The sequence below is a fragment of the Notechis scutatus genome, chromosome 6 (genome assembly GCF_049901735.1).
Source record: "Notechis scutatus isolate UNSWTSFEM ecotype Mainland chromosome 6, rNotScu1.2, whole genome shotgun sequence".
Classification (NCBI taxonomy): Eukaryota; Metazoa; Chordata; class Lepidosauria; order Squamata; family Elapidae; genus Notechis; species Notechis scutatus.
In genome coordinates, this window is record NC_142014.1 from 65,493,198 (window position 1) to 65,520,458 (window position 27,261).

Below are 27,261 nucleotides of genomic sequence, written 5' to 3' on the forward strand. Positions count from 1 at the left end.
ACAACCAGTTCTGTGGGCGTGGCTTAGTTGGTGGGCGTGGCTTGGTGGTCATGTGACTGGCTGGGCATGGCCAACTCAACTTCATTCACATCGAGGCACACATCTCCTTGCCTGGCCTCTCGTGACTGTGGAGATGCTGCAACAGTCATAAGTGTGAAAAATGGTCATAAGTCACTTTTTTCAGTGCCATTGTAACCTTGAATGGTCACTCCACACAAGCAAAATACCAGCAAAGGAGGGGAAAAAAACTCCAGAGATGTTCCTGAGACAGGAAGTCTAGTCCTGCCAAGAATGTAATGAGAGTTAATGGAGAGGCAGTTTCTGTAAGCAACACCAGAATGTTTCCTTCCTGCCTTCCTTACAGGATTAGGCCAGTAATTTCTTTTAACAACCGGTTCTCCAAACTGCTTAGAATGTTAACAACCGGTTCTAGCGAATAGGTGCGAACCTGTAGAATCCCACCCCTGTTTACAGCCCCCTCTAAGTAGTTTACAGAGTTAGCATATTGCCCCCAACAATTTGGGTCCTCATTTTACCCAACTTGGGAGGTTGGAAGGCTGAGTCAACCTTGAGCCTGGTGGGATTTGACCTGCCAAACTGTAGGCAGCTGGCTGATGAAGTAGCTTGCAGTACTGCACTCTAACCACTGCGCCACAGAGGCTCCTAATGAGAGGGAGGGAGGGTCTCAAGGAAGTTCTACCTTAGCACTTGGCCACCACAGGTGCCCCCAACATGAGTACTGTGTCACACCCACATGGCCATGCCCACCCCTGGCCATGCTCATCCAGCCCTCAATGAAATTTACTTTGACACCCCTGCACTAGAGATGTTAACATAGAGGAAGGCTCAAAGCCTCAAACATTTGGTCTAGCAGAGTGAAACAGTCTTCTATCAAGTTCTCAATACACTTTACACACCATTCATGCCAATCCTCAGTTTTAGATAGTGGATCACTTGGAATTGTACAGTGAATATATTTAAAAACAAAACAAAACCAAAGTTTTCCTTTACTTTTGTAAGGACTGGCACTACCAATAAGAACCACTGGCCAGGAATGGACATAAATGAGAGTCAATGAGCTGAATTCTCATCTGCCACTTGTCTGTCTTTTTTTTTACAGGAATGAGACTGTTTTACACCAATTCTGCTGCCCGGCTGCGGATGCAGAGCAAAAGCCTTCATCTGCAGAGTCTTCTTCAAGGTGGGAAAATCCTCAGTTCATGTCCTCTTTGGGTTCTTCTCCCCCCCCCCTTTTCTTGCTCTGCTTCTCCTTGCACATTCAAAGTGTGTCTTTTCACCCAGACTTTAATCCCCATAACAGCCTTTATGGCAAAGTTGTCAGATCTGACAGCTGCTAGCATTAGTCTCAAGGAATTTTCTCCCTCCAGTCTATTTTTTTGGAGCATGGGGTGGTTGTGCCATCTGTAGATAGTGTCCTTGGAACTTCAAAATGATATTTTAAAAAGAAGAGGAAAACAGTTTAAAGCAAACGACCAAAATTTATGGTACCATCCAATCTGGTGAGACGGTGGTGGTACTGCATGAGAAGATCTTCAGTTTTTAGCATTCTCACCTGACTTGGTAAGAGATCCTGCAGGTGAGATTGCTTACCTGGCCATTTTTAAAATACATGTACAGGTAGTCCTTAACTTACAATCACAATTGGGATCAGAATGTCTGTTGCTAAGCAAGGCAGTTGTTGGATGAGTTGTGTCCGATTTTATGATCTTTATTGCTATGGCTGTTAAGTGAATCACTCCAGCTGTTATGTGAATCATGCAGTCATTAAGCAAATCCAGCTTCCCCCATTGACTTTGCTTATTGAAAGCCAGCTGGGAAGATTGCAAAATGGTAAAAATAAAATGACTCCAGGATGTTGCAACCATTATAAATGCATGACTGTGGCCAAACACCTGGATTTTGATGATGTGATCATGGGGATGCTATGACAGTTGTTAAGTGTGATAACTGGTCATTTTTTTTCAGTGCCATTGTAACTTCTAACACTCCCTAAACAAGTAATTGTAAGTCAAGGACTACCTGTATTTATATTGTGGCACTTGCCCTCACACAATGGTGCAAATCTTCATATGTAGTGGCACATGAAAAGGTTACTGAGGCCCATGTTGGTGTATTAAAGAGAAAGGGATGAAAACATAGAAGGGACAGACAAAAAATAATGGGAATTTTTAATCAATTACTCAAAACATTGCTCCCTTTTAAGGAGTTTGGTCACCATCTGTTTAACACTGATGACATGTACATTCTCAATATCATGATTTATAAGAAGAAGAAAAGAGAGAGCATGAACTGGTAGCATTATTAGTTTTATTTTTGTCTTCATTCTGACTTGGCTTCATGGCAAAGCCAATGAAGTACATTTTCCACTACCAGGAAAATGGAGGGATTCGGGGTCAGAGTTAATTAATAATATAGTCTGGTAAATATCACAAGTTCATGAAGGTATGCTGCCCAAAAGTTTGGGCGGGAAGAGAAGAAGTTCTCAAAGTCAAAACAGGAAGTGAAAGGTTATGATTGGGAATAGTAAGAAGCTAGAGCCAGGTGGTGCTATGGTTAGAATGCAGTATTGCAGGTTAACTCTGCTCACTGCCAGGAGTTCGATTCTGTCCAGCTGAATTCAACCTTCCATCCTTCCAAGGTCGGTAAAATGAGGACCCAGATTGTTGGGGGGCAATATGTTGACTTTGTAAACCACTTAGAGGGCTGTAAAGTACTGTGAAGCGGTATATATAAGTGCTATTGCTACCATAATAAATGTCATAGCAAGGTGATCAAATACCTTTTCCAGTGTCTGATCTTCTTTGTCACCTAACACCAGCTTAATGTTATGCAAGAAGCTTTATGGATGTGGAATTTACCCTGTAGTTGCCTCTTTTGTCAAAGCAAAAAATCTATATCTACCTCTGTATGTTGCAGACTCCCATTACATCAATTTTCAGTTCAGGAAAAAACGTGGAGAATTTCCACTCTGATGCCTACTAGCTGCCTTGGCAAGATAACGTTTAAAAAAAAAAAGGGCTTGCAAAATTAAAAAGTCAAGTATAACGGCTGAGGAGGAGTTATCAGAGCCTCAGGCTTCTAGTTCTGCAGTGGAGTAAATACTCAACTTCTGAGCCATCACGCCCCTATCCATTGTTATAAAATATCTGTTTTGTAATAATGGATAAGGGGGTGTGATGGCTCCATGGTTAAAGATTCTGAGTTTGTCATCTGGAAAGCGGACAGCCCGGTTCGAGGCCTAAATGCCACGTAATGGGTGAGCTCCTGTTGCACGCCTCAGTTGCTGCCAACCTAGCAGTTCAAAATAAGAGGTGCCACTTTGGTGGAATAGTAACAGTATTCTGTTTGCCTCAATCCATAGTCATGCTGATCACATGACCATGGAAGTATTTTCAAACAACGCTAGCACCCTAGGCTAAGAAACGGAGTTGAGCACCACTGCCTAGAGTTGGACTTGATTGGACAGATTGGACACCTTTATAATAATGGGTAGGATTAGAACAGGGCAATTTTCACAAGGGAGGGAATGTGCACAGCAGTGATATAATAATATTCACCAAGGTTATTTTCCTCAATCACCCCCAAGCTATTTACCCTAAAAATGGCATTTTTCCTGAGACCAATTAATGTGAGAAGGAACATACTTATCCAGTGATACAAAAGTAAGACCTACAAAATGAAATCATGAAAATGATATTATAAGCAGGAGACTACTTAAGAAGAAATGGAGAAAACAAAATAGAAGGACAAAAAGTGGTTCCCATAATTCCTATCATTTGAACAGATGATAGCAGTGAAAAACCCAAATGAAAATAGAATGGTTTTTTTTCTGAAACTTTTTAAATTCCTCTCCTCCTCCAACAAACTTTTCATTCAAAAGATCTTTTAAGAATCACAATATGTCCTTTTCTTTCTTGTTTTCTTTATGCATGGGCAAATTTTGTATCTGCTTTGTGCTGGATCTGCTGTTCAATTCAGTTTTCTAAGTATGCACCTGAAAAATGTGCCTATCTGAGAATCTTTTTTAAAAAAAATACTATGTATTTTAATTAACTCTATTATGGCGCATCTACACTGTATTTACATTTCTCACTAGGGTATTTACTGTGTTGGCACATGTATAGGTTTGCAAATAGCAATAGTAATAATGCTTAGATTTACATACCACTTCATATTGCTTTATAGCCACTCTAAGCAGATTACAGAATCGACATACTGCCCTCAATAATCTGAGTTCTCATTTTACCAACCTTGGAAGGATAGAAGGCTGAGTCAACCTTGAGTCTGTCAGGATCAAACTCCAGACTGTGGGCACAATTAGCCTGCAATACTGCATTCTAACCACTGTGCTACCAGTGATCAATTCTGGGTCAATATACATACATACATACATACATACATACATACATACATACATACATACCTGCATACATACATTCCCCTTGGGAGTTTCTTAGCATTCTCAAGGAATATCTAAAATAACGTAATAAGTTAATAATTTTCGGGCGTTGTGAAAATGAGAGAATTTTCTGAGAATTCATGTCTGTCTAATGGTCCTTTGTGGACATCACTCAGAAAAAGGGTTTTTTTTCTCTTTTTTAAAATGGTGATCCATAGGTGGGAATTATACTTCCAGAAGTTCCAAGCAGCATGGTAAATTGGAATTCTTGGAGTTTGAAATCTTAAGATTATTAGGTTGGGGAAGACTGTCCTAGATGGCAAGATGATAAGAGGGTGTATGGGAACTCAGAGAAAGCAAGCACAAGTAATCTTGTAAGTGATACAAGAGAAAGAACCCTGTAAAAGCCGAGTTGCAATTGCCATATCATGGAGGAAAATTAATGAAACTAATGACAACATATATTAGAAGTAATTTGCACTGAATTTGCATCATAAAAAGCTGGGGGTGTTGTTACAATAGATATCTGCAAGAACTATCCAACTTGGGTTCTTTGCAATTTTTTTATTTGCTTAATTATTATATTTCCAATTTGTACATTGACCAAAGTCCTCTGGTTGGATTGCAAAGTTAAAAAAGTTTTTTTTTTAAAGATTAAAGCAAAAGAGCAACGTGGGATGAAAGTAACTGATAATTAATGAATAGCACAGGAAAGAAAATGAAAACAAAAGAGCTAAATATACTAACCCAGCACAGAATGGTCACTTAAAATCAAACTGATTATAAAACTATAAAAATGCCTGGAAGAAAAGGAATATTTTAGCCTGATGCTCAAAGGACATCAGTATAGATACCAGATTGGTCTTAGAGAGAGTATTTTATAACCAGAGCCTCACATACATACACATACATACATACATACATACATACATACATACCCATTACAATAAGCAGTGATGTATGGAGTATTGTATAGCAGTTGAAGTTTTTCACATAGTACTTTTAGAAAGATCAATAGAGGTAATTCTCACTTAACGATGGTAATTGAAACTGGCAATTCTGTCACAATGTGACATATTCATGAAATGCGATGTTACATGACCGCATTGATTTATGATAGTTGCAGCACTTCTAGTTGCTGTCATTAAGTAAATCCTGCATGGTCGATCATTAAGCATGATGCCATGCCATCACCATTTGCAACCTTCTGCCAGTTTCCCCACTGACTTTGCTTGCTGGAAGCTGGCAAACAGGAATTGCATGTGATTACAGGGTGCTGCAACTGTCAAAATCACAAGCTGGTTACCAGGCACTCAGATTGCAACCACGCACATGTGTGTGTGTGTGTCACAGGATGTAGCGATGACCACAACTAAAATAAGCGGTTAGAAGTCTCATTGTCCAGTGCCATCATAACCAGGGGTGGGATTCTACCAGTTCGCACCTATTCGCTAGAACCGGTTGTTAACATTCTAAGCAGTTCAGAGAACCGGTTGTTAGAAAAAATTACTGGCCTAATCCTGTAAAGAAGGCAGGAAGGAAACATTCTGGTGTTGCTTACAGAAACTGCCTCTCCGTTAACCCTTATTACATTCTTGGCAGGACTAGACTTCCTGTCTCAGGAACATCTCTGAAGTTTTTTCCCCCTCCTTTGCTGGTACTTTGCTTGTGTGGAATGACCATTCAAAGTTACAATGGCACTGAAAAAAGTGACTTATGACCATTTTTCACACTTATGACTGTTGCAGCATCCCCACAGTCATGAGAGGCCAGGCGAGGAGATGCATGCCTCGATGTGAGTGATATTGAGTTGGCCACGCCCAGCCAATAACATGACCACCAAGCCACATCCACCAACTTAGCCACGCCCACAGAACTGGTTGTTAAAAAATTTGAATCCCACCCCTGATCATAACTGAGAGTGTTGTTAAGTAAGGGCTACCTGTAAGGTTTTCAGCCTTAGCTGTATTTGTGCCCCATGTAGAATTTCCTGTTAAAAATATGGACAATGCCAATAAATTCTCATAGATTTCCACCAATATGCCATAAGACTAAGGCCCAGGTTTACTCTGTGTGCTTGCTTGTGCTAGTCTAGGTAAGCTAGGAAGTTCCCTAGTCAACCTGCCTTGCAAATCTACATCCCACTAATTGAATGTCTATGTGATGATCCTGTTGGAAGAAATATCATTCTGGGTTCAGTTCCAATTGGGGAAAAAGACACTGGAAACATGGAGGCTGTTTGGAAAGATGGTTTAATGGTGGACAGGACCAAATGGCTTGGAGCTCCAAAGAGAAAAGGACAATCACATGCCTCAAAATGTTGGCTGAAGGAAAAGAAGGGCCAAGATGCTGAGAGACCTTTAGTTTTATACCCTCTGTTGGGCCCCACCTTAGTGTTTCCTGTTCCTGTGTAAGAAATGTATCCCATTGGTTGTTAGACTCCCAGGGGTGGGGGTCTTAGCTAACTTTGTAGGCTTTGTCTGGGCCACATGGCTTCACCTGGGTGCTGGCTGATGCAATCTTCCCAGGCCAGGTGGTGAGATGGCCTTTGTTATGTAGAATACTTTGGCCCAGGCCTTAATGGCCAGTCCATTAACAAAGGTGGGGGTGAGCGTCTGCTTCTGAGTTTCTATTTCTCTTTTTAGGGGAAATATTCTGCCTTTTTAGTATTTCCTAAAATATTTCATTTTCCTAGGAGAGGGGTGGGTTGTAACTTCCAACAATCCGATGCAGAAATTGCTAAGTAGCATATTGTTTCATTATTTTACTGTTTTTCTAGTGTTTTAAACAACTTAATTTGTAGTAACTTTGGCCCTAATACAAGGAACCGGATCCTTTAGAAATAGATCCTTTAACAAGGGACTGGATCTTTTAGAAATAGATCCTTTAACAAGGAACCAGATCCTTTAGAAATAGTTCCTTTAAAATAGCATCTCTTTTAAGACCTGTCTGAGTACACTCAGCTAGAGAGAAAGCAGCCTCTCCATCTTGTGTGGTTTCAGTGCGTTGGCCCTAATAGACTCCTTTACTGCAAGCATCTCTAATTAAGCATTTCCAACTCCTTTCTCTGGGTTTGGCGAATAGGTAAGCAAGTCAGCTAATGATGCCTTCCACTAAACCTTCAAATGATCTCACTCCCCAAATTCAGATAGCTGTTTAAACAGAATAGGGGGACAAGGCAGGATCTTGTGAGATCCCATACCTGAATGTTTTGGGCCAACTCACTAGATGAGATAAGTCAGTAACTCAGTTAAGCGTGTTGTAAGAATCCGGAGTTTTCATGGTGGCCAAGGTTATCTGCATGGATAAGGTCAGAAAAGTCAAGCTGAAAAGCACAACCGTGCAATTCAATTCCTTCCTCTTTTTTTGTGTGCATTGCAATGAACGTCGAAAAAGATTTGATCACGCAGTTGCAACGGCCATTTGTTTCTGGCCCTGTTGGACAGGACCTCAAATGAGGAAAAGGCGGAGAAAGTAGAAACAGGGTCAACCAGGGACAATAAACTTGGCATAGATGATGCCAACAATGGTGGACTCACAACCAACAGACTCACAAGCTTCCAAGATATCTTGCTTGCACCCTCAGACAGCCTTTTGGCCTCAGAAGTCCAGCTACCAGTGTGATAAAAAACCAACAATGGAATGCTGAGCTCCATAGATTAGACAGGGTTGCCAAAAAGCTTGCCAACTGAAGAGAAGACTCTAAAGCAGGGGTCTCCAACCTTGGCAGTTTTAAGACTTGTGGACTTCAACTCCCAGAATTTGCTGGCTGAGTTGAAGTCCAGAAGTCTTAAAGTTGCCAAGGTTAGAGACTCCTGTTCTAAAGAGTCTGCTTCTGTTGTGTATTGGGTGAAGGTTCAGCATGGCTGATTTATTAGTTGCATATCCAGGGACAAAATGCTGAAAACAACTTTTCCAACCTCGGCTCTGTTGGGTTTACCTTTTTGTGCTGTACTTGGAATTCTGGTTTCTACCTTTCAGGTCTCCTTTCCCTCTCTTGGGCTTCATAGCCTGGTTCTTGGTCTTGACCTTACCAAGTCTATTAACTGTTCAGAATTGCCATCTTTGAAGTCTGAGAAATGGACTCTATTCCTGCATATGTTTTTCCTGAGCTTAGCCTGTCCCTGGATTGTGGTAGGCATCCAGCTTGCGATCTGGTTGCCTGGCAGCCAATAATACCAGCCTAGAAGAGCCATCTTGATTTTTTGACCTTCCTGTGGAGATCCCTGAGTAATTTGTGGTTACTTCAGAATGACAGTTAATAGATGGCGAGCTCAGTAGTGTTTTTATTGCTGTTGCATGTTACATGAGAAGAATGAGAGGCCCAGATTTTCCTCTTGCTTCAGGCAAGGGGGTCATTTCAGACCATCCTTGACCCAGAAAGAGATACAGAATAACAGAGTTAGAAGGGATCTTGGTGGTCTTGTAGTCCAACCTCCTGCTCAAGCAGGAAAGCCTATACCATTTCATACAAATGGTTGTTCAACCTCTTCTTGGAACACCCACAACTTCTGGAGGCAAGAACTCATTAATAATTCTGTCAGGAAATTTCTCCTTAGTTCTAGATTGGTTCTCTCCTTGATTACTTTTCATCCATTGCTTCTTGTCCTGCCTTCAGATGCTTTGGAGAATAGCTTGACTCCCTCTTCTTTGTGGCAGCCCCTGAGATATTGGAACACTGCTGTCATGTCTCCCCTAGTCATTCTTTTCATTAAACTAGACATACTCGCTTCTCTGATTGCTGTCATTTTCTAGAATATATACAGGGGTGGGATTCTACCAGTTTGCATCTATTTGCTTGAACCAGTTGTTAACATTCTAAGCAGTTCGGAGAACCGGTTGTTAGAAGAAATTACTGGCCTAATCCTGTAAGAAAGGCAGGAAGGAAACATTCTGGTGTTGCTTACAGAAACTGCCTCTCCGTTAACCCTTATTACATTCTTGGCAGGACTAGACTTCCTGTCTCAGGAACGTCTTTGGAGTTTTTTTCCCCTCCATTGCTGGTACTTTGCTTGTGTGGAGTGACCATTCAAAGTTACAATGGCACTGAAAAAAGTGGCTTAAGACCATTTTTCACACTTACGACTGTTGCTGCATCCCCACAGTCATGAGAGCCCAGGCGAGGAGATGCGTGTCTCGATGTGAGTGATATTGAGTTGGCCACAGCCAGCCAATAACATGACCACCAAGCCATGTCCACCCAGTCACACGACCACCAAGCCACGCCCACAGAACCGGTTGTTAAACATTTGAATCCCACCCCTGTGTGTGTATGTATGTGTGTCTGTGTGTCTGTGTATGTATGTATATATGTTTTCATAGATTTTCACGGGTACAGGTATGTAGGTCTAGGCGTGTTCGGGTCTTTTCCCATGTAAGATTGGGAGTATCTTCCCAAGAGATGCGTGCAAGAAAGGATCCGCGAGAAGCGGAGTTTGAGCAAGGAAGAGAGCCACCTCTTTCCTATTGAAAGCCAGACCCTCTCATGGCCTTGTCTTCATGTCCTGGAACCTCAGTTCTTTGTAGTGGAGGATCAACAGCGGCTGAGCTTCCAATGCAGGATTTGGTATCATTTGAGGATATAGCTGTGTTGTTCTCTGTGGAGGAATGGGCCCTGCTGGATCCTGAGCAAAAAGCCCTGTACCAGGAGGTCATGCTGGAAAACAAGAAGAACGTGGCCTCCTTAGGTAAGGGATTCTATTATGATACTATAGTGCAATATATATATATAATAAACGGGATGATACCTCCCACCTATCAGACATCTGGAAATTAGCCCTTATCAACAAATGAGTCCCAGCCACGAAAACCAGCACCGGACCCAAAACAACACATGACACCACCACCAATCTCCCTCACCAGACTCAAACCCAAACCCACCCCATAGACAAAAGGCAACCACCATCCAGAAACCAGACCACGGCTGCATCACCAGCTGCCACACACCCCGACCCCAAAACCAAGCAAACTGACACACACCATGAACACATAGCCAGGCCTCAAACTCGGAGCCAAACCAAAACCCGGAACATTACATCACAGCCACCCGCTCAGGACATCACATCATGGAACTCAGGAGGTTACACCACAAAACCTCAGGATGTTACAACACAGCCAACAAACCAGGAGATTACAGCACAAGACCCAGGATGTCACAACAATAGAACTCAGAAGGTCATTGCACAACCCCTGACCCAGTACATTACAACCCAGGAGATTACAGCACAAGACCCAGGATGTCAAAACAATAGAACTGAAAAGGTCATCACACAGCCCATTACCCAGGTCGTTACAACACAGGAGGCTGATAGATACACAGCCAATACCTCAGCCACACATGTTCTTATGAAAAAGCCAGCCAATCTGCAAACATCAACTCCATCAACCAATCAAGAAATGACAACACAGCCAACCTCCCCACCAGTATTTATAGAGAGACGGCAGCTCTGATCATGCTTTGCTCACACAAGCGCAAAGCCGAAAGCACCAGCCTGAAGATGGCGAGTGGGACCTCATCGAAACGTTGCCAAGATACTCTCAATCTTACACGGGAAAAGACCCGAACACACGAAGACCTGCATATATATATATATATATATATAAATAAAAAGAGGCCTCTGTGATGAATTCAGACACAAGGGAAACTAATCAGGGCTTCACTGAACCTGCCTGATGTTCTAAATTGACAACCAACCAAATCGACTCACTGTGGGCCAATCAGATCTTTAGCATCAGTCTCCCCGAACTCATGCTGAGACAGCCATATTTCCAGATGAGTCAAGCTGGGTTTTCTGATGAGCATCACTCCAGCTTTGGAGACTGGCGTCTTTTTCCTCCCCACCTTCTCATTCCAAATACATCTCCTATTACATCATCCAGGTTGAGTTCTTCCCTCTTTTCACTTTCTTTTCTCCTGATCGGGCATTTTCTGTGTCAACGAGGGACCTTGTCAGAAGTGATGCTGCTAATAACTGCCAGCCATCTAGTTTTAATTAGAGTTTTCTTCATTAATGCCTCCGCTCCACTCCACACGGTGGATTAAATAATGTACTCATAGCTCGTTTACAGAAACCCCCAAACTGCAGGGCTGAGCTGCAATCCTTTAATTAAACAGCTTGGCTGATCCTTGTGCTACTTGCCTTGCCTCATCAGTCTAAGCCGATTAAACAGAATAGGGAATAATAAGGAGAATAAACAGGGAAGGGACTCTTATCTATTTGAGAGAGTTGGAGGCCTCCGTGGCTGATACCTCCTCTTACAGGAGATATGTGACTGAAGCCACTTTTAATACACAAGGATTTGCTGGACTTGCAAACATTTTAGCAATAACTAAAAAAAGAAAAAAAAAGAGCATGTTGCCCAATTTGCCAGCATTGTGTTAAACAAATGCTTGTCTTTTCTTCTGCAAAATTACTGTCAGATGCTCCATCTTAAGCTCTAAGTATGACTAAGCAAGTGGCTTGATAGCCATTAAAGTGGTTTAATAGCCAGTTTTCACCGACAAGGGAAGCTGTGAACTGTAATTATATAAAATCACTAGGTAGTAGACCATTAAGAAGCAAGAACAGAAGCAGGTTGTTTTTTTGTTTTGGAAGATGTGACTGAAATCACATTTTGTTCAATGCTCTCTCGAAGTCTTCCCAGTATATCTCCATTCTTGACTAAGCAGAAGACTTGGTGGGAATCTTGACTCCTGATCTATTTTAGAGGTTGTTTGGGACTGATCGGAAGAAAATGCGTTCAGAGATGCTCAGTTGAGGCACAACAGAGTGGCTGCTGGTTCAGAAAACAACTAACTCCAGAACGCTTTGATATGTAACTCTGGATGCAGCTGCACTCCTCATAAAAACGAAGGTCTATAATCAGGGGGATTCTTGTAGACTTCTGTTTGTACAGAGTTGAAATCCGTTGTGCCAGCTTGCATGGAGTTAAATTCCTTTATACCTGCTTACATGAAGCTGAAATCCTTCAGCAGGCAGCATGAAGGATTTCAGCTCTGTGCAAGTAGGCAGCCCTCAAGTAGCTCTTTTCAGCCAGCCCTCTTGAGATGAGAGGGAGCTGAAATCCAAGCAGGATTTTCAATTCTAAATGGAGAGGCAGAGTGGTAAGGTAGAGAGTATGGGGTGTGTCGGGGAGGTAGGGGAAGAGCTGTGATAGATGGTGACCAGGAAGGGGAGATGGAGTGATGGACAAGAATGAAGAGGCGCTTTTCCAGGGAGCAGATTCTATGGAGGAGGACAAGACAAAATGCAATACAGCCTGGAGCTGGATCAGACTCAGAGGAAGAGAGTTATGATGGCCTTTCTCTCTAGAATCTCCCTATATCCCTTCAAGTGAGGCTAGTATTGGTTTAGTCTGGCAAAGTTTTTGTCCATTGGGTGTGATCAAATAGAGAACTGAACGTTGGGTAGATTGTTCTATGTCATTCTTGGGCTGCTGGTCTGATAGGCCCTGGAAGGCCCAGCACAGGCTACGCAAGAGTGTCTCCCTGCTTAGGGGATGAAAATTGTGCTTGGATTTTGGCAGACAGAGAACGAACTCCACTCCACAATATCAGACCACTTTCATTCATGTCTATTATGGCCTTCCCGTTTTTGTTAGTTTTACTAGGATGCACTGCAACTTTTTTTTTCTTGTGTTTAATTCAGTCACTCTTAGACTTTTCTATTCTTATTGTCAAGTTGCAAAATTTCATGTGTCATGGCCATCAGATAGGATAATAGATACTAGTTTCTGCTGCCATCAGGGCATTTAAAGGGCCTTCTCTACTGTGGGGCCTGCATTATGGAACATTTTCTCTTCTGAAATTAGATTAGCTGCTAGTATGTCTGTGTTATATGCCTTGAGGCTCCCAGGGAACTAAAGATGTGTTTAAATGGCTCCATTGTTGAGGTGGTTGTTTTTAATCCTCTCTTCGCCTAGGGATTGTACATTTTTTAATATCATTTAATTCTTATTCTTAATGTAGACTTTTACATGTTTTATGTATTGCAGTTGTGTGCCACACAGAGTTGCTTTGGGTGAGATGGGTGCCAGATTTGATTGATAAATAAAATAAAAGAATAACAGAGTTTCAAGGGACCTTGGAGGTCTTCTAATCCAACTCCCTGCTCAAGCAGCGACCCCATACCATTTTAGACAAATGGTTGTCCAGCCCTTCTTAAAAAGCCTCCAGTGTTGGAGTCCCCACAACTTTGGAAGCCAAGTTGTTCCACTGGTTGATTGTTCTTACTGTCAGAAAATTTCTCCTTAGTTCTAAATTGCTAATAATAAACAATAAATAAATAAGTAAGTAAGTAAATAAGATATTGCACATAAAATCAACTGCACTCTACCTTGCAATGAGCCTATTAGTGCCTGTATCCTATCTACCTATATATATAAAAGCAAAATACTCCTCACGCATCATCACAAAATCTCCAGAACCGTAAAGCCTACAAACTTGAAATTTGGCACATATGTCCCTCTTGGCTTCTAGGTGCTCGCTAAGAAAGGATTTTTCAAAACGACCATCAGAGCATTAGTATTTTATATATTATTATTATTATTAACACGCTCTGATGCTAAGGAGTTCTACTCCCCCTCCCCACCTGAAAAGAAATCTGGGAGTGGGCGGGGAGAGTCCCTGCAAAGCGACCTCAGTTTTCAGCTAGGAAAACTACACAAAATTGGGCTTTATTTAAAAAAAAAAATACTTAAGCTGCCAGATATAGACTATTATTTGTCCCAACCCATGATTTCAGGAACGGTTGCACCTATTTTTCCTGCTGGTTTTATCTGTTAATGATAGGCAGGCATTCAGGGATTTGAATAGGCCTGTAATTGCTTCACCATTTCTCCCAGTCTCCTGGCAGAGTTTTTAGATTTCCAGAACAATAATCTTTAAAATTGGCCTTGTTGAAAACCTTCCCTGACAGGGCTGCATCATACGTTTCCTTCTGTGCAAGTTAATGGGACTGAGATGACAGAACTTCTTTTCTGTTCCAATAATGAAGGGGAAATCTGAAATTACCGTAGGGGAGGAAGCACTTAGGTGTCTCTTACATGGGTTTTTCACAGTCTATTGTGGAATCTGGGTTGGCGGGGAAAACTTGACGTTTTGTTCCTATGTGTAGGAGAAACGTTTTCTATAATAGGTGAAGCCAAGCAAGCAGGGAGGGAGATTTACTCAGAGCTGCCCAAGGTGATGAAAAATCCCAATATGTCAAGCTCTGCCAAGGAACCTTTTAGCATTATGCTTTTGAGTCCACAAGCTTTTAAAAATACATTAAATACAATAATATAAACGCACATCCACTGCAACCATAAGGAAAATGTGAAACTTATTGCAAAATATTTGTAGTGGGCAGGGTTCCTGTTATAATGCCAGCTGATTATTCTGTTATTCGGAAGGCCTCATGCTTTCCATTTAAACAGATAAACAGATAATCAGATAATCAGAGTTGGAAGGGACCTTGTTGGTCATCTAGTCCAACCTCTCGCCCAAGTGGGAGACCCTACACCATTTCTGACAAATGGCAGTCCCATCTCTTCTTGAAAGTCTTAAGTGATGGTGCTCCCACAGCTTCTGAGGGCAAGATGTTCCATTGGTTGATTGTTCTTACTGTCAGAAAGTTTCTCCTTATTTCCAGGTTAAATCTCTCCTTATTCAGTTTCCACCCATTGTTCCTTGTCTGCCCTACAGGTGCTTTAGAAAATAGCTTGACCCCTTCCGCTCTGTGGCAGCCCCTCAAATATTGAAAGACCGCTATCATGTCTCCCCTGGTCTTTCTCTTTACTAGACTAGCCAAGCCCAGTTCCTGCAACTGTTCGTTGTATGTTTTAGCCTCCAGTCCCCTAATCATCCTGGTTGCTCTTCTCTGTACTTTTTCTAGAGTCTCAACATCTTTTTATAGTGTGGTGACCACAACTGGATGCAGTACTCTAGGTGTGGCCTTACTAAGGCTTTATAGAGTGGTATTAGTACCTCCCTTGATCTTGATGGTATCCCTCTGTTAATGCAATTTAGGATTGCATTAGCTTTTTTGGCTGCTGCTGCACACTGCTGGCTCATATTTAGCTGGTTGTCCACTAAGACTCCAAGATCCCTCTCACAGTTACTGCTATTGAGCCTGGTTTCACCCAGTCTATATGTGTACTTTGGGTTTTTCTTGCCTAAGTGTAGGACTTTACTTTTGAATTTCATTTTGTTAGATACGGTCCAGTGTTCTAGTCTGTCAAGACCCACCTGGATCTTGAGCCTATCTTCTTGGGTGTTAGTTATTCCTGTCTGCTTTAGTATCATCTACAAATTTGTTAATTATTAAGTACAGATAGTCCTCGACTTACAAGAGTTCTTTTAGTAACCGTTCAAAGTTAAAGCGGCACAGAAAAATGTGACTTAACGACTGTTTTTCACAATCATGTTGCTTGCTCTTTAGTGACAGTTGGCAAATCACCTTTATGAATGCAAGTTCCTCTCTTGGTCAGAATTCACTTTAAGTACACACAGTGTGCCTTCCTTTTTTTAATACATTCACTACTTGTTACTTATTTGCAGCTCCCAGTTCTTAATGATGTGTGTTAAGAAGCTCTCTGAGTGGCTCTTCGTTTGGTAGTTGATAACAAGACATCTCAGTATAGTTGCAGGGGGCGAATTAGCAATTTCTCAGCAGCCTTCAGCAGTTCCTATAAAAATAAATTGGCTGCTTTCCTAGAATTTTGGACAGTTGCCTTCTGGTGTTTTCTAGTTGGCTTTTGTAAAAATCAGGTTGTTGGGCTGAGAGGCTTTTGATCTAACCCAACAGTTTTCTTCTTATGCCTGCAATGCTGTGAGCTGCCTAGATTCATTATGTGAAATAGGCGGCCATGTAAGTCCTGTAAATAGATAGATGATAATTAGATAGATAGATAGATAGATAGATAGATAGATAGATAGATAGATGATAACTAGATAGATAGATAGATAGATAGATAGATAGATTGATAGATAGATAGATTGATAGATAGATTATAGATAGATAGATGATAGATAGATAGATAGATAGATAGATAGATAGATAGATAGAGATAGAGATAGAGATAGAGATAGAGATAGAGATAGAGATAGAGATAGGTAGTCATTTTTAAATCTGAGATCAGTGCTCACTGGTTGAAGATAACATATTTTAAAAATGATTTTATTAAAACAATACCAATAAAACAATTCCTAAAAAGATAACACAAACAAAAATAGTAACACCTAAGGTGATCAGATTAAATATTGGGCCATACTATTCCATACCCCTGAGGAATCCTATCTTTAATATCTTCAATAATACCATTAATAAAAAGATGCCATACATCATACAAATCTTTTGGATCTGCATATCCCTTAATATATTTTAATATAATTCTTTAGAATTCTTTATTGGCTAAGTATGATTGGACACACAAGGATTTTGTCTTGGTGCAAATGCTCTCATTGTACATAAAAGAAAAGATACATTTGTCAAGAATCAAAGCATACTAGGAAACAGTTAATATAAATCGTAAGGATACAAGCGACAAAGTTACAGTCATAGAGTCACAAGTAGGAGGGGATGGGTGATAAGGAGGGTTGAGAAGATTAATAGTAATAGTAGTGCAGACTTTGTAAATAGTTGGATGTACTGTAATGTGCCCTTTTTTCTGTAGACACCATACTTTATTTAACCCTACTGTATGTTGTGTGATGGAGAAGAGTCTGATTTCTACTAGTGATCAATAAACCGTGTTCTTGTTAGATTACAAATAAGAACACACTTTACGATGTGACCATATTGCTTATAATTTGTAAGATTCCAGGCTGAGGGACTCCAACACCATTTGACTCTGACTCTTGTCTATTGTTTGCACATGCTCAGTGAATATTCATAATGTACCATTTTTCTCACTTCCTTAACATCTTCCTCAATAATTTTGCTCCTCATTCTCATAATCTTGTTAAGTCTGAAAAGCTCACTTTCCCCTTCCTAACATTAGCTGTCTGTCCCTGGCTTCCTTTCCTTGTAATACTTGTTCTACACTTAGCTACAAGCCATAAAATTTAGTCCGGGGAGCTGTATAATATGACTTATCTCATAGAGTCTGATGAGGAATGGAGAGGGCAATTTATTTCTGGTTTTCATTACTTCAGCCATGGGCAGCATGATGCCTCAGTAGATAAGATGCTGGGCTTGTTGACTGGAAATCTGACAGCCTGGGTTTGAGACCTGAGCATCATGCAGGGTGTGCTCTGTTCTTGCCCCAGTTCCTGCCCACATAGCAATTCAAAGCATGCAAATGCAAGTAGATAAATAGGTACCACTTCAGTGGGGAAGAAACAGCATTCCACAGCATCACGCTGGTCACATGACTGGGGAAATGTCTTTGGACACAGCTGGCTCAATGGCCCTTGAAATGGAGATGAGTGTCACGCCCTTTGGTCGGTTACGATAACTGGAGGAAAACCGCAGGGACTGCTTTCCTTTCTCATTACTTCTGAATGTGTTCCTTTCTATGTCATTCTGTACTTGAAATCTGCATTAATACATACAGTATGTTTATAAATTCTGGGGGGAAAAGCAGAGACTATTGTAGAGGCAAGAAGAAAATCAGTACAGCATCAACTGCACTGCTAATGATGCCATCATCTACTGTGGTCAATATCATTGGTTGTTCACCATAAAGAAAGCCAAGTTTTGGAAAAAATATTTAACATTTCCAAATACCCTTCAGAGTATGATTTAGATATAAAAAAGATGTTGAGGACCCTAGAAAGAGGGCAGAAAAGAGGAACAAAGATGATATGGTGTGTGGCGGCTAAACCACAGGATGAGAACTAGCTTTGTCTAGCCTAATAAAGAGAAGGACTCGGGTTATATGATAGCAGTCTTCCAGTACTTGAGGGGCTGTCACAGAGAAGAAGGGGTCAGCCTATTCTCCAAAGCACCTAGGACAGGACAAACAATAATGGGTGGAAGATCATCAAAGAGAGATCCAACCTAGAACTAAGGAGGCATTTCCTGACATTGAACAATCAATCAGTGGAACAATCAATTGAACAATCAATCAGTGGAACAGCTTGGACAAGAAGATCTCAAGTTTCCTTCCAACCCTATTATTCTGTGTTCTATAAGAAACCAGTGTGGTGGCATAGTACTAAAGTTGATGAACTCAGGAGAAATCTTTGGAGATCAGTAGTAATGGAGCTCTAGGCTTCAATTGGCTTAGAGCAGATCAGTAGACCAGCACCTTTATATAACATTTTAACTGTGGCTCCAAAAGGGCACTTTGCTTGTGTAGCCTGTTTTGTGTGAGAGAAAAGAGAAAAAGAGAGAGAGAGAAAGAGAGAGAGAGAGGGAGGTAGAGAGAAATGGAATGTTGACCTTAGAGAAGGGTGAATGCAGGTCTACTAGGAGGACAATATTTTCCATTGATAACTAGAAACCAGAACTTCTGCCAGCAACATTTGCTTCATCAAAGGAAGTGGGTGGAGAGGGGCAGCTGCTGAATCAGTTTCACAAGATATGGAAAGAAATGCAGGGCAGGACTTAAAAGCACAGAGTGCTTTTTAAAAAGTTGTAGCCATGCTGGCTAAAAAAACCCAGTTAGAAACCACAATTCCCCAGGCAGTTTGCCTTCTCCCTTTAATAAGCAGGCTAGGAAGGCAAAATACCCCCCCACACGACAGCTTGATATCTGAACTCTGCCACACATTCAAGACGATGATTGCTTGTTGGTTTTTCTGCCAGATAATACTGGGTAGGAAGACTAAGGGATCTGGGAACCCACAGTTCCAGCTGTCCCATTTATATTCTGATTGTTGGACTATATCATTGAAGTGCAATGAAATAGAGATGGTGGAGACAGCCCTTTCCTCCTGACATACTCAGGGGTGGCCTGCTGGGGGTTCGCAGGGGTTTGGGAGAGCCCCTAGCTAAGGTTCTGTGCAATTCAGAGAACCCCCAAATCCCACTCCTGGCTGGCCCTGCCCACCCCACCTCTCCCAGGAGTCCCCATGTGGCCCATTTTGGATGCAGGTAAGTGCAGGGTGCACACACAGGCTCAGGGAGGGTGAAAAAATGGGTCTCCTAGAAGTTCAGGAAGGCCGGAAATGGGCCTGTTTCCAGCTTCCAGAGAGCCTCCGGAATCCGGGGAGGTTGTTTTCACCCTCCTAGAGGCTCGAGGGAAGCCTCCGGAGCCCGGGGACAGCAAAAACAACCCCCTGCCATGGTGCAGGAGACCGACTAGGTGACACCCACCATGTCCACGCTCACCCAGCAACTGGGCAGAGAACCCGTTGCTGAACCCCTGGACATACTGTCCTCCTATCTCAAGGATGAGAGGAAAGCACATTACCCTCCTCCATTATTCCCATTTTCTCTTAATAAATCCCTGGATTTCCTGTTTGCTTTTCTTTATGTAGGTGCCTTGCTCAACGTTTGTAGCTGAAGCTGATCATTATGGGAGCAACATTTATTGGGAGCCACCCAGCGTATGGTATCAGATGGATGGCCATATAAATGTTTAAAATAAAATAATATTAATAAAAATTATTATCATTTTGTAAAGTGCGAAGGACCACATGTTAAGTTCCAGTTAAGGAAATTTATTGCTCATTGCCTACATACAAAAATCTAGTCAACTAATGGTCATCACTAAATTGGCCCAAGATAAAACTCAACAGCATTCAAGAGGGGCTGGATTTGGATCACTTGAAGCGTAATGACTCCAGACTTATTCCTTCCTTGACTCTACTCCCAGTCTCTGCTCCTTCTACATAATTCTCCTGTAAAGATTTTGAAGTGAAGTTTCATCATCCTGAAACTTGAGGGATTGTCTCATCCCACTGGGATTGGTCTGCTCCACCTGTGCCGACAGAGGAGGCATGCTGTGGGCCTCATCTGCCCAATTATTCTGGCTCGCCATATCCAGGAAAAAGGCCTTACCTGCCATTGCACCTGCCCTCTGGAACTGTTCTGACCACCGCTTCGTAAGACACCAACAAACACACATAATACTCAAAACTCTTTTATTTTAGTTCAATGGCTGTGAATTATTGCCATTCACAGCCCGGAATGAGTCTTAACCAGTTATAATTAGTCCCAGGGGCATCTGCCAAAGTTCTTCAAGAGACGTCTGACAAGAACGCACCTTATGTTACTTGAGGTGTTGCCAACGACTAAAGTCCCAATTAGTCTTTCCACAAACAAACAAAGAACAAATGAACCGCAGAGCTTTCAGAGTCCAAACCATTCAGAGCGAACGACGTTGCTTCCTGCAAAGGTTTTCCTACCTTTGCACTTCCTTTATATCTTATGGGAAGGGCAATCACCTCCAAGCCTTACTCCTGAGTCGCCTCTTTTGTCTTAGCTGCTCTTGCCTTCTGGCAACTCTGCGCATACGTGCACTGGGAACAGGCTCCCCTTGTTCCTCTGCCTCACTGTTGCCAGATTCTGGGGGCTCCAGAGTCAGCATATAATTCCCGGATGGTCCTGGTCCCATCTCTGTATCGGATGCAGGACCCTCGTCCAAGTCCTTCCCAGGCTCCTGGACTGGTTCTTGTTCTTCCCCACTGTCCGATTCTGCTGCCGTCTGCATAGGGCTGCTGGCGAACCACAACAGGAACATCTTGCCCCCAGAGTGAAGTTGGCTCCAACCCTCCTGATTTTCCATATAAGAGCCTGAAGACCTGGCTATGCCAGTTACCTTTGGGCTCCAATGGGGGAGCATCACATTGGAGATGGTTGACCACTTAACAACAGATCCCTCTTTCACCCCATCCTGCTTCCGCCCTCCCCATCTTTTAATCAGGATGCAGTATTTAGCTTTTGTATTAGTTTATATAGTGTTTTTAATCTTTTATCATTGAAAGCCCCTGAAGTAAGATGGGTAGCCTATAAATTTTACAATTAATTAATTAATTAATTAATTAATTCATTATTAATAAATCCCAGTTGTCAACAACTCCATAAGGCTGCTGCGTTTGAGCGACCCTCATTTTCACCGAGCTTCAATTTGAATCATGAGATTTCCAGTAAAAGGTTATTTATTCTTACAGTAACATCACTCTGCTTTTCAGTTCTTGCTTCTTTCCTTCTTCAGCATCCCTGCAAGTTAAATGTATGGCATTTTGCCCATATACTTCAACTGTTATATGCTAAACATTAAGGTGCTTCACAGAGCTTTCTCCAGGCCATTCCTGCTGAGGTATGTGTCATTGGTCATATATTCACCCTATTGCCTTGTTAAATAAATACAGTGAGAGCTACTGCAAAATCAACAATTGCAATAAACTGTTATTAAATGCAGGAATAAGTGAATGGGATTTTGAGTGGCGAGTCTCATTAAAAACAGAAAATCAATCAAATGCCGGGTTTTATGCTTGATTGGAGGCTGTATTCTTCCTCCTTGTTTATCCTGCTGAAGTATATTTAATAAGGGAAGCAACAGCTTTAAGAGGAGCACTTTCCACCCACACCTATCATACGAAATGTCAGAAGGAGGGTTGTTATAACACCTGCAATGTGTTATTGCGAAGAACAGAAAGAAGCAGGTTTTACATATTTTTTTGCTCACTTTCTGAACAAAAAGCTACATACATATAAGCTTGTAGGCATACAGTACCTGTCCATCATGAAGTGTAGCTGGCTAGCTTCAGCTGGAACTCCAGAACAATTAAGATAGGAAAGCCTTGATTTGCTTGATGGCTTCAAACACTTGGCCAGAAAAATAATAGTTTTCTCATTCTTCTGAGTACCTTTTCCATTTGAGGACCATTGCCTCATCCAGTTTAGATGGAGTTTATAGCTTGATTTGGGAATCATTAATGTTTTGGGAATGATTTTTTTTTTAATTCTAAGAATCATATTTTGTTGCAAATTCTTAGAAGTGCTTATTCTGGAATTTTTCTACATGTTGCATATAAGGAATCCTACTGCCTCTATGTCCTGCTTTGGGTGATCTCATATTCTGTCTTTATATGTCTGTCTGTCTGTCTCTCTGTGTACATACATGTCTACCTTCACATAAACACGCAGAATAAGATACATATATAGAAACTAAATAGATACGAATCAGTATCTATGGAAAGCTGCATAAGTATACTTGTGGAGGTATGCAGTTTTCAGATGTGAAGTAGAAAACTGGCTTCAGTTCCATAGATCAACCACATCATTCATGCTTTGGATTCAAATACTGAACCTTTTTAAAGGGTGATGACATGGTGACATGCCTAGAAAATTTTCCAGAAATTAAAACTGACAGAAACAAATATTTAAATGACTGTAAGGAAGAGAAAGGAGTGGGATATTCCTCCCTTGGGTTTTGCATGTGCTAACTTCCTTTTGAAGTTTACTTTTCTCATGTATGAAGTGTTGCTTAGATCAGAGTTGAAACATGCTTAGTGCAACTGTCAAGTGTTTGCTCTGTGATTATGGAGCAATTAAATTCCAATTCAATACAGTTTAGGCATCATACAGCTGCACTCTCATTTCTAAGTGCCCACTAGATTATTCATCTCAACAACAGACGGCTGCCTGCTACCTCAGAACCAATTAGTGGTTAGAAAACTTAACCTAATCAATCTTTTGGGGCCTCATCCTCATTCCAATTTAGAGCTTCCTGAATATAGTTTTGGCCTGGGACATGCTTCTAATATGAGACTGCAATCCCATTGTCTTGTAGCTGGGGAAAGTTGGTTTTGATCCTTCAAGGAATTTGGAGTTACAAATGTTCATGGAGATTCTCAGTCAACCAGGTCATGGTTGTCTCAAAGGTGTTTTTTCCACAAGGCAGCTGGTTTTTCTTGGTTTGTTTTCTTTGACAATGTTTCGCTTCTCATCCAAGAAACGTCTTCAGTTCAACTAGTTCTCTGAACTGAAATTCTTGGATGAGAAGCGAAAGGTTTTCAAACCAAAAGAATCAAGAAAGTCCAGCTGCCTTTTGGAAAAAGCGCCTTTAGGATACAAGCCACCTAAAGGTGACACGTGAGGTGAGAAGCAAAAATAAAATATCAATACTCCAGATTCCCAGAAGAATAAGATGGATCTGATGTGTGCCCACCAGCCCAACAGCAGGTTCATCTTTCATTAATGGAGTGAAAAGGTATTACTATTAAAAGGTATTATCATCAAAAGGGATGCGGTGGCTCAGTGGCTAAAATGCTGAGCTTGTCGATCAGAAAGGTCGGCCGTTCGAATCCCTAGCACTGCATAATTGAGTGAGCTCCTGTTGTCCCAGCTTCTGCCAATCTAGTATTTCAAAAGCATGTAAAAATGCAAGTAGAAAAATAGAAACCACTTTGGTGGGAAGGTAACAGTGTTCCGTGCGCCTTCGGCGTTTATTCATGCCAGCCACATGACTACGGAGACGTCTTTGGGCAGCGCTGGCCCTTCAGCTTTGTAACTGAGATGAGCACCACCCCCTAGATCTGGAAATGATTAGCATGTATGTGCGAGGGGAACCTTTACCCTTTACCTAAGGTATTACTACATTCAAAAGGGTTAAACCCCTAAGACTGAACTGAAATGACTCCATTTTAATACGTCCCATTTGGTTATATTTTAGTTGGAGGCAAATTATTTTTTCCAAATTAATTGAGAAGAGATATTTTCCTGTCTCTTCCCTTGAGTAATTTATAAAGTACAGCATGTCAAAATTTCACTTTAACGGAGCAATAGTCATCAGTTCCCCTAAATAGTAGACTCTATCTCTTGCTGTGTAGGGATGCTGAAGGTACATGTTAAACTTAGGGGCGAGAGTACAAAGGTACTTAATAGTAAACAGGCAGTCCTTGACTTACAGCCATTTGTTTAGTAACCTTTCAAAGTTACAACAACACTGAAAAAAAAGTGACTTATGGCCATTTTCACACTTAATGACTTTTGCAGCATCTCCATGGTCACATGATCAAGATTAGGAAGCTTGGCAACTGATTCATATTTACGACGGTTGCAGTGTCCCGAGTCATGTGCTCACCTTTTGTGACCTTCTGCCAATCACAGTCAATGGTGAACCAGATTCAGCCATGCAGTGATTCACCTAACAACTGTGGCAAGAAAAGTCATAAAATGGCAAAAACTCACTTAACAACTCTCTCGCTTAACAGCAGATATTTTGGGCTCAGTTGCGATCGTAAGTTGAGGACTACCTGTATGACTCAGTGAAATGGTTTATGGGAAGTCCTCAATGAGTCTTCTCTCACATCAATGTCATTGTTTTTAAACCACCCAGTGACACCGCTCTGCGTCCCCAACTCTCTGGTTCAGTTTGATTCATCCAACTGCCATTGTTATTGCCATTTTTGTATGCTTCCGCTGAGGCAAAACGTTGCAGCCATTTCACAATCCCTTGCATTGAGTCATGGAAGAAATTAGTCTGGATGCTCACTTTTGGAAAGAGCGTTTTCAGTTACTTTTATCCAAGCCGTAATTCTTCTGCTTTCTGGGTAGTGATATGTGATTGGCAGGACTTGGCAGCCAGCAAGCTCAATCCGTTAGCAGCTGGTGTGCCACCATATGTGCTCATTTTTGCAAGAGACAGAGACAACACGGGAACAGTGAAATGAAAACATGCTTCACACTCTTTCACAACTCCAGCAGGGAACAGCTAAGAGGAAAGGGCAATAGGGAGGACATCAATAGAGGCATACCAAGCACCATCATGTGTCCTACTTCTGTTGCATCTTTCTCTTTCCACATTCATGCACTTGCAGCACTCCCGAAGTAACCAACACCGTACTTCCACCAATGGGGAGTGGGTCTTTCGTGATTATTTATTGTTTTCTTTTCCTTTTTGCAAGAGTACTTGCTAAGTGCTTTACTGTACATTCATTACCAAGAATCTGTGACTAGTGAACTGTAAACCTTGAGTTGGTCTGAAAGGTTCTTTGTCTGGTAAATCAGCTGCAAATTATTGAAGAGGCTGCTCCCCCACCTCACTTTAGAATAATGCTCTCCCCGCTCCCCATTTCATGCATCATCGTACTGATGCTGTTTTTAATTTTCTAATTCTCCGGTGGAAAATTGTACATTGGTTCTTCTTAAGCCAATTAATACCTGCCTGTTTTCTATACAGTTTAGCTAAAGGCTATCAATATTTTTAACCAATTAAAACACATTAGGGCACAGGATTTTTTAGACAAGGAATTCCAAAAAGGCCTGCCTGGTAAATCCTCCATGACACTGTAGTTACTTCTTTTCAAAAGGCAAACAACACCCAATTGCTCTGGAGGTCAGTCCAGACAGCGGCTTTGTTTCACTACAGCCTGTGGCCCATAGAAGTATTTCCAAATCTTAGGAATAAACAGCGGTGGTCCCACAGAGTGTGTTGTGCAGTGGTGGGATTCAATTTTTTTTACTACTAGTTCAATGGGCATGGCTTGGTAGGCATGGCAGGGGAAGGATACTGTAAAATCTCCATTCCCTCCCCACTCCTGAGAGAAGATTACTGCAAAATTCTCATTCCCTCCCCACCCCACTAACCTGCTTTCCAGCTCCATTCTCCTGTGCAGGGCAACAAAAGAAGACCCAGCCGATCAGCTGGGACTCAGGAGGCAGAGAATAGAAGTGGGCAGGGCCAGTCAGAGGTGGTATTTGCCGGTTCTTCGAACTATTCAAAATTTCCGCTACCAGTTCTCCAGAACTGGTCAAAACTTGCTGAATACCACCCCAGGTGTTGTGGCCCGGATGCATAATCTTGATAAAAAAAAACTCTTCTTAATTTTTTTGGTCTTTATTTATTTATTTAATTTATATCCTGCCTTTTTTATTGTTAAAAATAACTTAAGGCGGCAAACATATCCAACACATCTTTTATTATTTTCCCCACAGCAACAACCCTGCGAGGTGGGTTGGGTTGAGAAAAAGTAGTTGGCCCAAAGTCAACCAGCTGATTTTCATGGCCATGATGGGACTTGAACTCATGGTCACCCACTTTCTAGCCCGGTGCATCCTTAACTGCTAGACCAAACTGGCTCTATTAGATCAAACTGGCTCTTAAAACAAGCATCTTCATTCCAGGCATGCTAAATGTTTTTAGAAATAATATTTTCTGTAAAAAAGATCTCAATACAAAATTATATTTCTCTTTTTCTGTCTTTTGGCAATAAATTAACGTGCTTAATGGTTACTGCTGTAATGTTAAAGGATGGGATAAAATGTTGACGTAAGAAATAAGGACATGTTTAAGTATATATCCTGAATTATCAACTGAGCTGAAATTTAAATGTGAATCTCTCAGGACAAAGTTCAGCTCCCGAAAGAGATTTTTAAAACAGGCTGATGTCTATTTTTTAATTGCTAAAGACACTGTCTTCTTTACAATTTTAGTATATCTATCTTGTATGGATTGGTATTAGGTTACAAATCACTAATATCGTTTAATTTTTCCTTGTAGGGATTCAAGACAAGAATTCTGAGGGGTGGCTATATCCTTATTAGTATTTAAGAGAGCCAAGATGATATGCCAGTTCTGAATGTTTTTGTTTCTTAGATTGGCTTTTTGCATGAAAATGATTTTAGCTAATAGCTGTGCCTTAATATGTATATTTTAGATTTAATTGCTTATGATTCATATTATGAAGGACTTTGCGGGTGAAGGATGTTGCTTCTTCGCCAACCATTTTAAGCCACATTTTATTCCCAAAGGTAGTTTGTTACATTTTGAAATCCATACATATAGCTCACACATAAAAAGTGTGCTCTTTCTGAAGCTGTTTTGGACCAAGCTAGATTTGTGATATCGTTGGCTTTGACCAACAGCAAATCTCAGGCACAAACATCCAAGAAAGCCATGATGAGGGTGGAGGGAATGATAACAGGAGGCATAAACCCTGTCCTTACATCTTACTTACATCCTGA

The 27,261-nt window shown here is 41.4% G+C and overlaps 1 protein-coding gene across 7 annotated transcripts in view; it reads left to right on the forward strand.

Annotated features, from left to right (window-relative positions):
* The window catches only part of IQSEC3 (IQ motif and Sec7 domain ArfGEF 3), a 230,035-nt gene that overhangs the window by 84,900 nt on the left and 117,874 nt on the right, over positions 1–27,261 (forward strand). For all 7 annotated transcript variants that reach the window (XM_087968567.1, XM_087968571.1, XM_087968569.1 and 4 more), the window contains exon 2: positions 1,121–1,201. In XM_087968567.1, coding sequence (XP_087824693.1) covers positions 1,121–1,201 — 81 coding nt within the window. The remainder of the gene's footprint in view (positions 1–1,120; positions 1,202–27,261) is intronic.